Source organism: Fukomys damarensis, unplaced genomic scaffold (assembly GCF_012274545.1).
Source record: "Fukomys damarensis isolate Sample0158 unplaced genomic scaffold, DMR_v1.0_HiC HiC_scaffold_36, whole genome shotgun sequence".
In the NCBI taxonomy this organism is placed as follows: domain Eukaryota; kingdom Metazoa; phylum Chordata; class Mammalia; order Rodentia; family Bathyergidae; genus Fukomys; species Fukomys damarensis.
In genome coordinates, this window is record NW_022900948.1 from 17,419,791 (window position 1) to 17,436,649 (window position 16,859).

Sequence of the window (16,859 nt, forward strand, 5' to 3'; positions counted from 1 at the left end):
ACGATGTTCATTGGTATTAGTGCCAGTATAATGTTAAATGATTGTTCTTAGTGGATAGGGAATATAATTTTAAGTGATTGTCCCAATATTTTGTCTTAAATGTTGTAGGTAGTTACTAGATCCTTTTAAAAGAAGTAAGTACTGTGATATTTAAAAATATGTATCTTCCCAATGAAATTGTAAGTTCCTTAAAGCTTTAGGAGTAATACTTGTCTGGGTCATTTTATAGTGGAGATACATTGTTGATTGTGTTGAATACCATTTATTTGTCTTTAGGTTTACCATTGCTTGTTCAGAGAACAATTGCAAGAACAATTGTGTTACAAGAAAGCATTGGCAAAGGTCGATTTGGAGAAGTTTGGAGAGGAAAGTGGCGAGGAGAAGAAGTTGCTGTTAAGATATTCTCCTCCAGAGAAGAACGTTCATGGTTCCGTGAGGCAGAGATTTATCAGACTGTAATGTTACGCCATGAAAACATCCTGGGATTTATAGCAGCAGACAATAAAGGTCAGTAACATTTGTTTATTCTTATGTTAAGTATAGCAAAGTCCAGTTAAGCCTTTTTATAGAGAAAGCTAATAAATAGATGTTTGTTATAGATTCAAGATCTATTAAGAAACAAGAACATCTTAAAGATTTAACTTAGGCTTCTAAATATCCAATTGGTATATGAAATGTAAAAGTGCTATAAAAAAGAAAGCCATATACTTTTGTTATTTTAGGTCTAGACAGTAAATTGAGTATAGTTGTAATATATGAAAACATTTATAAACTGGTTACTTAAAATTTTGAGGTAGGGAGGGGCTCATGTATTTGTTTCTTTTTCATCTCTTCCTGACCAGTAGGCCATTTTTGTATAGACCAATGGCTTTCTCTATGAAGAGAGTAAAAATGACTTCCCAGTGCATCGTGTGTACTGAGTTGCCATGGCTAAATAGATTAACCTTTAAAGTAAACTCAGTTAAACAAGAAATGATTTCTCCCTACCTACCTTGCCATTGGTAACAGTTTCCTGTCTGTTAGCACAGGTGCAGGGCCTAGGTCAGGTCAGATGCTTAAGAAGAAAAGAAGCTGGTCTTAGCATGGTAGCACATACTCACTTGAGAGGCTTTTTTAGGCAGGAGGATTTCTGCAAGTTTGAAGCCAGTCTGGGCTGTTAGTGAGTTCAAGGTGAGCCTGAACTACATAGTGAGACTGTCCAAAAGAAGAAGGCGAAGGAAAGAAGCCACATTAGTGGGGATGAGTGATGATTGCAAGCAGTAACCTTAGACTCTCCCTTACCTGCTTTCTTGGTTTCAGTTAATACCTATATACCCATACAAAGACTTCATTATGACTCTGACCATCCTCATCCTGAATGAAGTATATTACATAGCTTTCCCATGGCCAGACCTGTAGTCATCTTTTTCCTTCCTTTCCCTTCCCATTTCCTTCAGTAGTATTTATTTCTTTGAAATACAAAGTGTTTAATCTCAGATGGTGGCTATGGGTGATTTTTACAATGAGCATATATTGCTTATTTTTTAAACTTTAATTTGTAGAAATCCTCCAATTTATAGAAAAGTAGAGACAACATATTGACAGTGTATTGCCCTATCAACTAGCTACGATAGTTGTTAACTCACTGCCAAACACTGTTACCTGATCTTGCCTACTCTGTCATTTTTCAAATTATTTGAAGCCAAACCTTAGCAACCAAGCGGATGCTGTCATCTGGTGGTCACTATAGGAACTAGCTAACCCTACTGAATCTTCCCAACTCCATTTTTTTCAATGGTTAATGAATGTACTTTGCTCAGAATCTAGCTCTTCCACCCAATTTCTTTTTCCTTTAATTTCATCCTCCTGACTTAAATAATTCAGGGCCAGGGATTTAGCTAAGTGGCACTGCAGTTCAATCCCCAGTACCAAAAAAAAAAAAGTTGACTGAAATAATTCTACTTCTGACGGCCCTTTCAGTGCCTGGCCTCTTATATAACCTTCCTTCTGCCTCTGGTCAGTTACCTCAGAAAAATCTCCCTTTGCACCACCTGCCCACTTTACGCTTTGTTACTTGTTTGTGATCTTTCAAAATTCAGTTGTAATTAATAGGTATGTATATAAAGTAGTGACATCTTTGTCTAGGAAAAGAAAAAGTACAGTTTTAGACAGTTTCTGTAATTGGTGAAGAACAAGTGAATAAACTAGTATCATTGATCTCTGTATTAGTTGCTGTGTTGTTGCTCTGACAAAACCTGATACCCACATTTAAAGGAGGAGAGGTTTATTTTGGCTTAGTCCATAACTGACTGGCTCTGTGGCAGAAAGAACAAGATGGAAGGGCATGCTGGAGGAAAGCTACTCATTCCACGACAGCCAGAAAGAAAGCAGAGAGAAGGGAGAAGCCAGGAATAAGGATTCATCCTTTCAGGTTCCATCTCCTGTGACTCACCTCTTCTGACCAGGCCCTACCTCCTATGCAGCACATTCAGCTAGGAACTCATGAATGATTAATCCACTGATGAATATAGTGACTCTATGATCCAGTGACCTACCAAAAACCCAACCTCTGAACACATGAGATTTTGGGGGGACATTTCAGATCTATATCATAACATTGCATCCCTGGGTCCCAAAGGGTCCAGGTCATGGCCTCAGTGACCCACCTCTTCTGAACATCACATTCATCCATTCATCTCATTATGAAAAATGCATTTTGTCCATTTTAAGAGTCACCAAGTATTTCACAGTTTCAGCATTGCTCAAAAGTCCAAGTCAAAAGTCTCTTCTGAAACTCAAGTCAAACTTAGCTATGAGGTTCTGTAAATATCAAAAAGAATGTTAAATACTTCTGATGTACAGTGGGACAGGGTAAAATTGCCATTCCTAAGGAGAAGAATAAGGGGAGAGAAAGGAAGTGGGCCAGAACCCAGAAGGTTAAACATTGAATCCTGTAATAGCTCTATGTCTACCATCATGGGCAGGTTGTGCTGAGATGTGAACTTCAAAGGGCTTGGGCAGCCCCACCCCTGTAGCCTTTCTGGATTGCTGCCCATCTGGCCTTTCTCTTTCGCTGACTGCCTATGGTTTTCCTAAGCTGGTGTTGCATATTCCTGGCATGTCCAGCTTCCTGGGGTTTCCACTATATTTTTAGTTTGTCTATCACAGTGTCGCTCATCACCTTCTCAGGAGCATATTTCCTGACCACCCATGCCTTCCTTTGAAGTCTACATGGAAGCTTCCATAACCCCACAAGTCTTATATTCTGAATGCTTAAAAAATCACCACCTTGTGGATGACCCAAAGGTCTGCAGTAGCCTACCCTCCATGAACTATGAATGCAGAGCCCTCTGAGTTCCTAGATTGCTGAACTTGGGGATACACTTTCCTGGGTGATCCTCCTAAGAGCAGGGTGCTCTGGGACTCCCTTCTTAAAGCAAAGTCTTTTAAAGCCATCTGACCTTTTACAACCTCGAGCTGCAGTGGATGGGGCCAGGCCATTTCCTGAGATACCCTTAAGGGATCTTTCCTATTGTCCCAAGGCAAATATTTGGTTTCTTTCTAAGGGCACTAATCTTTTCAGCAAACATTCTCATTGGCCCTAACTTTATGGGTGCTTTCTTCCAGCCAAGCCATATTATTTTCACATCCTTTGGACCTGCTTTTTGGCCCTGATTCTCATTGTAAATCTGGCTGAAAATAGCCAGCAGTACCCATACCACAGTCTGAATTTTGGGCTGCATTGAAGTTTCCTTGCCAGATTAGTCTACCACCTTTAAATTCAGCCTCACACAAGGTATTAGAGCATGGATAAAATGTTGACAAATCATTTGCCAGGGTGTAACACATGTGACCTCTAGTCTACCTCCCAGTAGAATCCTCACTCCCAGTGAAAACTTGAACTTGGCATTTATTGTCTACTTTCCAGTCAACATTCTGGTCTTCTGAGTGCCAAACAGAATTGCCCATCAGCCTCTGGTTATGGCATTGTAGGACTTCTCTAGCCTGCATCTCTGACCTTTCCAAACTCCTCCCACAAACCACTTCCAAAGGCTTCTGAATCATGTGGTCAGGCACAGTCATAGAAACAGCCCCACTTCTTGATATCAGTTTTCTGTGTGAGTCACTTTCCCTTTGCTGGGAGAAAATATTTGACACCCTCAACTTAATGGAGGAGAGGTTTATTTTGGCCCACAGTTTCAGAGATTGTCTGTGGTCAGCTGTCTCAAAGCAGAAGCAGCATGGTGGAAGGGCATGGCAGAGGAAAACTGGACAAAAATACACCTGTCCAGGGCATGGCCTCAGTGACCCACCTCTTCTGAACAGGCCTAGGCTAGGAGCTCATCAGTAGATTAATCCATTGATGAGTGCAGTACCCCCATGATCCAGTCACCTTCTAAAATCCCAACCTCTGAACTCATGAGACTTGGGGGACAGTTTAGATCTAAACCTAACAATCTCTTAAGTTAATTTGAAAGTACCAAAAATCTCCTCCAAAATCTGAAGTGTTCCCATTCCTTCCTTCTAAGTTCTAATTAATTCCTTTTCTTGAGTGACAGGGTTCAAAATATACACGTTATTTTATGACCTTGTTTTTTTTTTTTAATCTCCAATAGGGAAGGAAATAGCACATTCTAAATTCTCATGAACCAAGAGCACTATACTGTCTGCTTTAAAAAAATCTAGAACTATATTCTGTTTTTAAAGTCTTACAAAGTAGGTATTATTCTTGTATGAAGGAAGCAGCAGACCCACTGGTTTAGAAACTTGTTGAGGCTGCATAATCAGTAATAGACAGGCCCTGGATTCCAGCTCAGGTTAAAACAACTTAAGTGTGTATCTTTTCTTTAACTGTGCTGTCTCTTAGTGTTATAATGTTTTCTTTATTATTTAATTAAATATATGGCATTTCAGCTACTTCTAGGTTAAATATGCTTCTGTGGACCAATCTAGCCTAAGAGCTTGCCTAGCATATTTACCATTATTCATGTGAGAAAACACATTTCAAATTTATTTATCAGCTTGCAGAGGGAACTTACAGAACCCATGTTTCCAGTTTAGGTTCAAATCACCTTGTATAAAACTGAATTCAATCCCACATTTCTCAACCTTTTACTGACAGTTTACCTATCACAGCTTACCTATGTGTCAAAGGTCGTACTGTTTTTGTTTCTGTAAGCCAGAAACCTTGTCATCTTAATCATCTTGTCTGGCATCTTTGTGAATTATATATACAGTCTATCTGTAAAGCTTGTCATTAGCTTGTCACTTCTCACTGAAGCTCATTTCAGTTTGTCACATAGTATTCCTTTCTTACTGTGGCCTTATTGGGCTCCCCCTGATTCTCATCCCCCTCCCCGTCCCCCCCCCCCACTCCCCATGAAATAGCCACAGAGCACCTAATCTGATCTGGTTTAGGCCTTTACATCCCACAGTTCTGCTACTGTCTGTGTAGGTTATTGTCTGTGGACTACTATTTGTTATCTCTTAAATACGGTTAATTATACTTGCCTTATCTCAGGAATAGGGGGCTTACTCTGAATATAAGTGTTATGCCTATGAAAATATATGATAAACAGTATACAAGGAAATCTGAAGAAAACAAATTTAAGGTGACATCAGTTGCAGTTGTGTGATTCAGAATTGAGAATATAATGGAACAACTTTTGAATAAATGAATTATAAATGTTATATAACCTAACTGAAACATTGTTATTTTGGTTTGCAGACAATGGTACATGGACTCAGCTCTGGTTGGTGTCAGATTATCATGAGCATGGGTCCCTTTTTGATTACTTGAATAGATACACAGTTACTGTGGAAGGAATGATCAAGCTTGCTCTGTCCACAGCAAGTGGTCTTGCTCACCTGCACATGGAGATAGTTGGTACCCAAGGTAATTCTTTAAACAGGTCTAGTATTTAAGCTTTAGATTCTCATGAATCTAATGTCCAATCAAAATTAAAAGTCAGCCTAACTAGAGATATTTAAAATGGAGTTTTTAGATGAGAACTTTCTCTCTGTTAAATCTCAAATTTAGGAATTTGAGAATGTGCTTAGGGATTCTTTGGTCATTATAATAGCACTGACATTTTGTGAGTTTTTAAAAGCATTTGGCAAAATAAAAGATAAGAAGTAGGGAAATATTTTTCAAATGGGAAGAGAACAAAAGACAGAGGGGGAAGTGAGGAAAGAAAAAAGGAATTGAATCTCAGGGAATGTATTTTTATATGTAATATCGAATGAAATAGGAAAGTACTTTTTAAATGACATGCTATATAATACTATCTTGCACTTAGTAATTATTTTCAACTTTGATATAAGATATGTACAATAGTTTTACAATTGATAAATGCTAAGTATTAGGAAGTTTTGTTTCTCACCCACATCTTTTTTTGTGTGTGTGGTACCAGGTATTGAACTCAGGTCCTTGTATCTTGCCCACATCTTAAAAACTTTTTTGTGCTATATTCTGTAAACCTAGTCTTTCTTATTTCTTAATAGTTATCTTGTTTTCTCAGAGTCTTACTCTTTTTTACTTATTTGTGTGAAGGCTTTAATTCTACAAATAATAATTGTGTGCTGTGGTATTTATGCCATGTGGGATATCAGATGCTAATAGAGTCTCTGGTTTCGCTGTTGTCCATTTGTTGTCCGATAGCTCCCTCACTTCCACTTATGGCACGTGTGCTGTTTCACATTTTAGCTCCATCAGAGTCATTCATTAAAATAGATTTTTTGAATTATCATTCATATATAGTGTCACACATTTAAATACACAGTTCATTGGTTTTTGAAATAAGAGTTGTGCAGGGGCCGGGGACTTAGCTCAGCGGTTCAGTGGCCTGCCTTGCAAGCACAAGGACCCGAATTCAATCCCCGGTACCAAAAAAAACCACTATGAAATAAGAGTTGTGCAGCCATCATCACAGATTAATTTTAGGACATCTTAATTACTTCAGAAAAAAACCCTGAAGCAGTTATTAGTTATGCCCCTTTGTCTCCAAATTCCTGAGCCATAGACAACTAATCTGCCTTCTGTCTCTACAGATTGCTTATGCTCGACATTTCATATAAATCGTATCATACTCTTTGTAGTCTTTTGTGAATTATTTCTTTCCCTTAGCATGTTTTCAGGATTTGCCTAAGTTGTAGCATGTCAGAACACTATTACTTTTTATGACTAATATTCTTTTGCATGGATACACACACACACACACCACCACCACACTTTATCTGTCCTCTCATCAGCTAATAAATACGTGGGTGGTTTCTAGTTTGGGTTATCAAATAATATTACAGTGAATAATAGTTCAAGTTTTTATGTGGATGCCTGCTATTAGTTTTCTTGGATATATACTTAGGAGTTAATAGCTGGATTATAAATGGTAACTTGGTCTAATTGTTTGAGGAACTGCCAGGATCCTGAACTATCCTAATATTCTGCCATGATTGTGTGAGGGTTGAAGTTTTCCACATTGTAATTATTATTTTATGTAGCACTTTTTCTCTTAGTTTGTATTAAATATTATGTATTTAATATTAAGTGTATTGGAATGCTAGGAAAGTGAAGTGATGTATGTGCTTAGTTCTAAGGTTGAAATATCAGTCTGTGACTAGGGTTCTTGTAAATAGTTCATAAAATATTAACAAACATCAACATTTAACAGTCCCCCCCGCTTTTTTTTGGTACCAGGGATCAAACTCAGGATCTTGTGCTTTCCAGGCAGGCATGGCACTGCTGAGCTAAATCCCTGGCCCCTGAGTTTTTAGATTTACCTTATTTGAGCATCATCTTTTAGAGCATCTCTTGTCTTCCTTTCCTTTACAAAGAATGGAATTTAGCAACATTTGATATAGTATTTACTATTTCCTAGACACCTGTGTATGCCAGGTGACATGCTTTCATACTAAGACAAGAAGAGAGGTCTTTGAACCTAAAGGATAGAATTGTGACTAATATTACATAAACACTTGTATTTAACTTTTGGTTCTTTAGGAAAGCCAGCCATTGCTCATAGAGATTTGAAATCAAAGAATATCTTGGTAAAGAAGAATGGAACCTGCTGTATTGCAGACTTAGGACTGGCAGTAAGACATGATTCAGCTACGGATACAATTGATATTGCTCCAAATCACAGAGTGGGAACGAAAAGGTAAACTTGTTTTGTTTTGTTTTGGTGCCAGGGATCGAACTCGGGTCTTTGCACTTTGCACTTGCCACTTGCAGGTGGTGGAACCGTTGAGCTAAATCCCCGGCCCGAAAAGGTATACTTATGAATAAATGGTATTTAGTATCTCTTGAACTCAGCTTCTTTTCCTTCTCTTTCTCATTTGGATATACATGTGTTTTTTTGAAACTCAAACTTAACATTGTTATGACAATATAAGTAAGTCTTATGGTCTTGCCAGTACTGATTTAAAAAGATGGCCTACTGAGGAAAGGCAGCTCTTCCAGACAATGTTATCAATCAGTTAGGTTAACTATAACAATAATAACTAATGTTTATAGAGTACCCACTATGTGCCAGGCATCTTACTAATTTATATAACATATTGCCTCATTTAATGTCTGCGTCAAATGCTGTGCTACAGGTAGGCCAACTGTTTTCATATTTTCAGTTGCTAAAAATATGCTTTTCTCTCTTCCTTAGAACTTTTGCATGTGCTGTGTCCTAAAATGTACTTTCCTCTACTGTTTTCTTAATTTATACCTCTCCTTTCTCATAGGAAGCCTTTTTATAGTCCTCAAGAGTCTTAAGTATCCCTGACAAGGACTCCCATAGCATAATGAACTTGGGCCATTGAAGCATTTACCATGTTATATTGTAACTTTGTGTATAAGTGTCTGTATATTCTATTAGATTGTAAGCTGCTTGAGAGCAGCCTTGTATTCCCAGTATCCTAGTGCCTAGTCTGTGGTAGATCCTCAGTAAGTGTTTATGGAATCCGAGTTCTCCAAAGGTAGGTGTTATTTATTATCAGTGATTTACAAATAATAGGTTAAGTAATGTGACCACCTGCACGTGGATAGTAGGCTGAAATTTCTAACCCGAAAGGCCTTGCTCTACTTAATCACATCATGTTGTCACATTTCTTTAAAACTACTATCTTGACCTTGGAAATAATCAACAATTTTAGCCTATTAGAATTATATTTGTGATTTCTGGATTAAGTGGAGACTTTCAGAATTCTTGACTGGCTAAAGGATCCTCTACAGTGGTTGTAGCAGATCTTCATGGATCCTGACCCCCAACATTAACAGAGTTTTTGAAACTTCATAATGTAATATCAGTATGAGTACTGTTATTCATTTTTATCTACTGTACTGTCCCTTGGAGTTGTATGTCCCAGCCCCTTTTCATCTTGTTTAATAGTGAGAAAACGTCCAGATTAAATTACATAGTCCCTGCATAGTACATAAGATGGTGTACATTAGATTATTTGTAGCCATCATGCTTATTATATGTGTGTTTTTCATTGGAGACCAAAGTCTCAAATCAATCCCATAAAATTGCCATTTGAGCATTTTGTGGTATTTATATAATTAGTGTGCAAGTCAATGTGGATATTTCATAATTTTCTTGAGTTTAATATAACCTCAGTTATGTAAAACTGTGTATCTGTATGTGTATGCGTGTAGAGATATCAGAAAAGATGTGCAGCTCAATGTTAGCACTGTGGCAAAAGGGAATGATTTTTACTTTGTACTTTATGTACTTGGTAGAGTTTTTTGGGTTTTTTTTGTTGTTGTTGTTTTTGTTTTTTTGAGACAGGGTCTTACTGCCTATTTCAGACTGCCCTGGAACTCACTCTGTAGCCCAGGCTGGTCTCGAACTCTCAGTGATCCTCCTGCCTCAGTCTCCCAAGTGCTGGGATTACAAGTGTGCGCCACCATTGGAGAGATTTTTATAAGAGGTGTGAATTTTTTTTAAAAAGAGTAGAACCATGCTAAAAGGGGAAATTTTTAATAGTGGTTGTGCTTTTAAATTTTATTCTCAGGAATAAAAATGTATGAAACAATTAGTATAGTATGACTGCCATTCAGTAAAATAAAATAGCGGCTTCTTTTTCAGGTACATGGCCCCTGAAGTTCTAGATGATTCCATAAATATGAAACATTTTGAATCCTTTAAACGTGCGGACATCTACGCAATGGGCTTAGTATTCTGGGAAATAGCTCGGCGCTGCTCCATTGGTGGTAAATTGCTCTCTCTTTCCCTAACAGTTTGCCATGAGCAGAAGTTGTTCAGGAATTGTCTCTTCTTCACAGAATGGAATTCTGTGTGTATTTTAGCATACTTGACAGGTATCATTGAGTGCCAGAGAAAACAAGGAGATGAAACCTGGAATGAAGGGAGTGTCAGAGCATGCCAGAGTATAGCTTTACTCTTCTGTCTTGTCCTGTGGTCATTTGAGTCTTGGGAAACATCAGAACGTGAGCCCTATTACCTTAAACTATAGTTATTTAGAGTGGATAGTGGCCTTAGTGACTTCAGAAGCTGTAGCATGTGCCTGGTTCAGCTTCATTTCCTTGAGATTTTAATTGGTTATTTTCTCCAGGTGATTATTGGAGATTAATACAGTGACAATTATATTACAATACCTGTTAAGTTTGTTAACTTTTAGGCTTTGTTTTTAGATTGAGCACTTGGCTGTGTTTACTTAAGAAATGATCACTTAGATTTTGAGGTCCAGGCTAAGATTAGGACCTCAGTTTTTTGAGGCAGCAAGGAGTAGAATATGTTTTGGTATTGTAGCAAATAGGACATGTTATTGACAGATAGATGCAGGTAGAAGGACTTGAATTTAAGGCTTGCCATGTAGAATTCATAACTCACTGAGAGAATATGTAAGTCTGTACCCAGCGAGAGATTGCAGTCACAGAATAAAAATCTCATGTGCTGCACAGTGGGATTATAGGAAAAAATGCCAACATAGTCATCAATAGTCATCAAAGATCACAGTTAATCATCATTGGAAAACACCCTTTGCTGAGCTCATGGCAGTGCTGAGTGTTAAGGTGCATGCCCACTAGTGGGAAGGTTGTAGATGTGTATGAAACAATGAAAACTTGTCAGTCTTGTTCCACTTAACCTGATTTCATAATAGGGTACTACAATAGGCCTCTCAGGTGATCTTTCTAATGGTTTGGCATTAGCTGTCTAAATTCTTCAAAACAGATTTTTAAAAATTAATACAGGAATTCATGAAGATTACCAGCTGCCTTACTATGATCTTGTACCTTCTGATCCATCCGTTGAAGAAATGAGAAAAGTAGTTTGTGAACAGAAGTTGAGACCAAATATTCCAAACAGATGGCAGAGCTGTGAAGTGAGTGTTTCTTTTACTGCTTCTGTTTACTAAGCAGAAATTTGCTATTTTTCCTTAGGAAAAACAAGAATTCTCTTTTCTTTGTTTTCATAGCAGTTAAATCAGTGAGTAGAAATAAAATAATTTGGTTCAATTTCAAGCCCATTAAAAAGGTCACACAGTATTTGCAGTGGCCTTCAGCATACTGACGTTGTTAGATGTGTCAATTGAGGTAAATGAATGCTTTCTTTCACTTAGGGCAGCCGAGAATAGTGTACTGAGTGCTAGACAGGAATTAGGAGACTTGTGTTCTAGACCATTCTGGCTCCCATGTCAGAGTTGGTTTTGTACAGGTCATTTCACTTCTCTGGAACTTACTTGCTAAAATGATTGCAGAGTGGCTTCAGATGATTTCACAGATAATTGCCAAGAAAACCATTAACCAGGAGTTTGAGAAAAATGCTGTCTAACAGTGTGAGCTTTTCATTAGAAAAAAATTTTCTGTGTTCTTACTTGTAAATTTAAAAAACTTATAAGACAAATTTTATCTACTTTTTTTTTTAGGTACTGGGGATTGAACTCAGGACCTTGCGCTTGCAAGGCAGACACAGTACCACTGAGCTAAATTCCCGGTCCTTTGACTGTCTTTATTTGCTGCTGCTACTATTATGATATTGGTGAAGCAGATAGTCTTTTTGCTTAGGCGTAGTATAAAGCTGGTCACTTCAGTATTTGATTTTTTTTTTAATAGATGATTTTACTTCTTAAAATGATGTAGTACTTCATAGAGACTCTAATATCAAAAGTATACTACCTCCCTCCGGCCTAGATGAGGTACAGCTCAGCATGTTCCAAATTTGTAGTCAGTATCAAATGATGCTGAATTGATACCATCACTGTCATTTTAATTTTTCAATTTGATTAGCTTTCTGTGTACTTTATACTAATTCAGTCTTTTACTTCCTGAGGTATTGTAAATCTCTTGATGGTTTTTTTCCCTTAAATTCTTTTATTGGTACATTTTAGGTATACAATACATTTATATTAATCATTGGGAACTTGTACCTTTATGTGCTGTATCTTGGTTCTTATTTTTTTTCCCCATTCCCCTGCCCTCCTTTTGACTACACTACCCCTCCCTATTTACAAAGACTTTTTTTTTTCCTTTTCTCATATTTTTTTCTTTCCCTTCTTTCCTTTCCACTACCCCTCCCAGTTCCCCTACCCCTTTGGGCCTCTTCTTTCTATTTCACATTGTCAGTTATTCATTTTAATCCATATTTACACTTTCAGTTTCTCACCAGAGAAACTATTTGGTATTTACACATGAGTGTCCTATTTATTTCACTTAAGAGTATTATTGAAGCACGTCAAGAATATGAAACTGGTACAGTACCTAAATAAGTTTTCAAGAGCCTTCTGTTTCTACTCTGGACTGGTTAATCTTAAAGTCAGCTGTACAGCTTTTATCTTATAATGTCCTTTGTCTTTGATCTTGGGATTCTCTCTGCCTCTCTTTAATGTCAGTTCCTCCTTCTTAGAACTGATTTTTTTTCTTGTTTCTTCATTTGCTTCACTCATTTGAATCTCAGTTCAAAGGTTGCCTTGTCATTGAGATAGTACCTCTCTATTTAAAATAGTATCCACCTTGTTTGGCATATTTTGACTCCTCTGAATTATTTTTTTCCTTAGCATTTACCACTGTGTGATGTTCATGTATTTTACAGTAATTTATGTATCTATGACTCTAGGCTCTATGAGGACAGGCTTTCATTTGTTACATTCCTGGGACCTAGAATGGTTTGCTATATGGTAGGCATTCAGTAAATATTGCTGGCATGTGGTCTTTTTAATCTGGAAAGAGTTGTTTTTTCCTAGGAAATGTTCCTAAAGTATCTTTGAACTGCATCCTCTCCATCTTCCTCTGATTTTTTTTCTTTAACTCTAGTTACATGAATATTAGGAAGCCCTGTTATTTTCTTACCTTCTCTGTCATCTGGGAGGTCTATCCCCTTTATCTTGCAGTTCTTCTATTCACTTTTCCATTTATGCTCTTACATTTTTAATTTCCAGGAGCACTTACTGTTCTAAATACTCCTCTCATTCATTGAGGAAAACATCTAATGTGAAACATAGGGATTGAAGCAACTTTGAGTAAGGACTGTCCAGGGGAAATGAAGTAAAAGTGTACCAGTGTTTTCCTTTATCTCTTTGTGTGCATGTGTGGTGCGGGGATGGAACCCAGGGCCTTGTGCATGGTAGCAAAGTGAGCATTTTACCACTGACCTAAACCTCTAGCCCCAATGATAAGATTTTTTTAATGTTGTTCTCTACAGTTTGTTTTCTTCAAGTTGCTTTTTTTCTTTTTCAGTTTCTCCGTTTCAAATATATGATCAGATTCTCTTTTTAATTTGTAAAGAGGGGATCCAAATGCTGATAGGCATCTCATCTGTGTGGTAGAGCTTATTGACTCTTCAGGTGACCTCATTGGGTGGTTTTCTTGGGAAACTCTGACATTCTTCTTTAGATCTTTCCTCCTGGACTGCTCAAATTTTCAGAGAAGACTCTTAGACTGGAGGAATATATACAAATGCTGCCCGTGTTTTGGGGAGAAAGCCTACGATCTTAATGTTCAGTACATTTCCGTTATGAAACTCTGTCCTCATGTTCTCAAGGTCCTCATGTTTCTCCCTCTCAGATACAAATTTGTAGTCATGTGCTGGGTTAGAGGTAGACAGTCACCCGGCTGCACAAAGCTGGGTAAAAGGACAGATTTCTGGGGTTCCAGCTTTTTGAGCTGATTCCCCCCTGCCCATGTTTTACCTTGAGCTTCACCCAAGGGGTACTTAATGTAGTTATTTTCCTAATTTGATAGAATCTCAGTGCAAGTCAGTTTCCTTCTTGCCTTGCCCAGTGCTAGGTTAGGATTTAATTTTTCAGATATACTAAGTCACCCCTTGTTCATCTGCTTCCTAGAAGCTAGCACTAGTAGCCTATTAGTACTGGTCATTTCTATTCATTTGCTATTACAAATAATGCTCAAGAATATTTGTATATCATTTTGAAAGAAATTTTATAGGTAAATATTTTTATTCAGCTCAATGAAAAAGTAGTATGTGCACTAATTATTTTTCTTATATCTTGTAGGCCCTGAGAGTGATGGCTAAAATTATGAGAGAATGTTGGTATGCTAATGGAGCAGCTAGGCTGACAGCTTTGCGTATTAAGAAAACATTGTCACAACTCAGTCAACAGGAAGGCATCAAAATGTAATTCTGCAACTTTGTCTGAACTCTACGTTTTCTTCAGATCTGCTCCTGGGTTTTCATTTGGGAGGCCAATTGTTCTACCTCACTGAGAGGGGACAGAAGGATATTGCTTCCTTTTGCAACAGTCTATAAGGTCAATTAAAAATGTCCCAGGATTTCTTTGGACCCAGAAAGCAGCCATCTGGGTCCTTTCTGTGCACTATGAACGCTTCTTTCCCAGGAGAGTTACAAAATGTTATATAGTCTACCTTTATTTTTTATTAACAAAACTTGTTTTTTAAACGATGATTACTCTTCTTAACTTTAGGTAACTGCTGTGATGAAGATCATCTTTAAGGGCAAAGGAGCTGGACTGTTGAGTTATTTTTAAAGAAAGTGATTTACTCCTGGTTAGTAGTACATTCTCAGAGGATTCTGAACCACTAAAGAATTTCCTTGATTCATCTTTGAATGTACTGTTCTATAATTTTTCAGGATCTTAAAACTAACACTTAAAAACTCTTATCTTGAGTCTAAAAAGGACCTCATATAGTAGTGAGGAACATAATGTATGCAGTTATATTTTGTGTACTATTATGGTTCTTTCACATATTCAGAACATTACATACATGCCTTCAAAATGGGATTGTACTATACCAGTAAGTGCCACTTCTGTGTCTTTCTAATGGAAATGAGTAGAATTGCTTGAAGTCTCTATGTTAAAACCTATAGTGTTTGAATTCAAAAAGTTTATTTATCTGAATAACTCAAACCTTTTCTTTCTTTTTTTTTTTTAAGGGGTTTTGTGGTATGCCATTGATATTCCATTTTGAAAATGCCTTTCTCCTACCAAAATGTGCTTGAACCACTAAAGAAATGCTGTGGCGTTAATAAGCCGATTATTACCGTGATCATGTTGGAATAGTCTCACTTTGAGCTTTTTAGAGTTCAGTTGTCTTGTCTGAATATATTTTAAAAAGTCAAGTGGCACTCTAGATGCTTACAGTGCTTTAATGTTCATAGCATGTAGACTAATTTTTCTATAAGGGAAAGTTTGTCTAGCTGCGTGTGAAAAGTTGTGTGGTATTCTGTACGCCATTTTTTTTTCTTTATCTGATCAACAACAGTGTTATTTTTTTAAGAAATGAATTACATTTAAAATAGAATATGGTTGGGCCGGGGATTTAGCTCAGTGGCTCCGCCGCCTGCCTCAAAAGCTCAAGGTCCTGAGTTTGATCCCCACTACCAAAAATAAATAAAATAGAATATGGTTAATGTTAAGTAATAGGCCTTTTAGAGAGGCAAAGGTAGTTAATAATTCAAATAGACAACAGATGGGCGTGCCAGTCACATTTGTTACATAGGTGTAAGTGTTCTGTGGGTTCTCTGTCTTTGTAAGGTTAACAGTGTAGTTTTGAGGTCTCACTACACTTTGAAGAAGGCAGCTTTTAATTCAGTCTTTCCTTATCTCATATGTGCAGATACTGCAACTGCTTAATTTACATGGTTGCATAGTGACTTCAGTGCACTCTCGATATGGAACAGGTGGTAGCTAGAGAACATTCTTATATAGGTTCTCCATTTGCAGATGTTTGCAGTCAAATCACATATTTAAAATAAATTTGTCATGGTCTTCTCACGTCAAGTTAAAACTATCTTATGATTATTGGTTTTTACTTAAGAGTGCTGTAAAGTCTGTGGGTTTTTACTGTTTTCAAAGTCTTTTTTATCACTGTGATCTTTCTGAGGGAGAAGAAAACTATCATAGCTGTGAGGCAGGACTTTGACTTCATAGTGCTACCAGTTCCCTGTTAAAAAGGTCAGAATAACCTTTACAGTCAGGAAGAAATTGTGGCCATTCATGCTGAATGAATTGCATTTTGGTGAAGTCTTATATCTTATACCTAGAATAAATTTGAAAGACTACTTGGTCTTAAAACCAAAGTAATTCTAGAAGGAATGACATTACATAGGAATCTAGTGTCAGTTTCATGTGGTTAAAAAAACATCACGAGGAAAATGTTCTTAGAGGCTAATATTTTGACTACAGTATTTTTCTGTCATTAATCATGATTTCATTGAAACAAATGAGTTTGAGAGGTTTGTTTTTATAGTTATGTTATATTACCTGTTTAATAATCTCTAGTTCTATGATCAGGTACTTTGGGGGCGCATTTCTTAAGCTTACAAGATCTGCTTTATGAAATCCAGGGGACCAATGCATTTCATCACTATAATTATTTTTATATAATTTTAAGAACATACCAAAAGTTTTCTGATTTAAAGTTGTAATACATTATTTCTCACTTTCATCTAAGG

At 37.1% G+C, this 16,859-nt stretch overlaps 1 protein-coding gene across 4 annotated transcripts in view; it reads left to right on the forward strand.

Moving 5' to 3' along the window:
* The window catches only part of Tgfbr1 (transforming growth factor beta receptor 1), a 49,954-nt gene that overhangs the window by 7,537 nt on the left and 25,558 nt on the right, over window positions 1-16,859 (forward strand). For 2 of the 4 annotated variants that reach the window (XM_010614376.3, XM_010614380.3), the window contains exons 3-8: window positions 277-507; window positions 5,708-5,875; window positions 7,979-8,135; window positions 10,056-10,180; window positions 11,183-11,313; window positions 14,440-15,704. In XM_010614376.3, coding sequence (XP_010612678.1) covers window positions 277-507; window positions 5,708-5,875; window positions 7,979-8,135; window positions 10,056-10,180; window positions 11,183-11,313; window positions 14,440-14,565 — 938 coding nt within the window. In that variant the 3' untranslated portion in view covers window positions 14,566-15,704. Of the gene's footprint in view, window positions 1-276; window positions 508-5,707; window positions 5,876-7,978; window positions 8,136-10,055; window positions 10,181-11,182; window positions 11,314-14,439; window positions 15,705-16,859 lie in introns of those variants that run through there. The other 2 variants (XM_010614379.3, XM_010614378.2) reach the window with 2 other exon arrangements.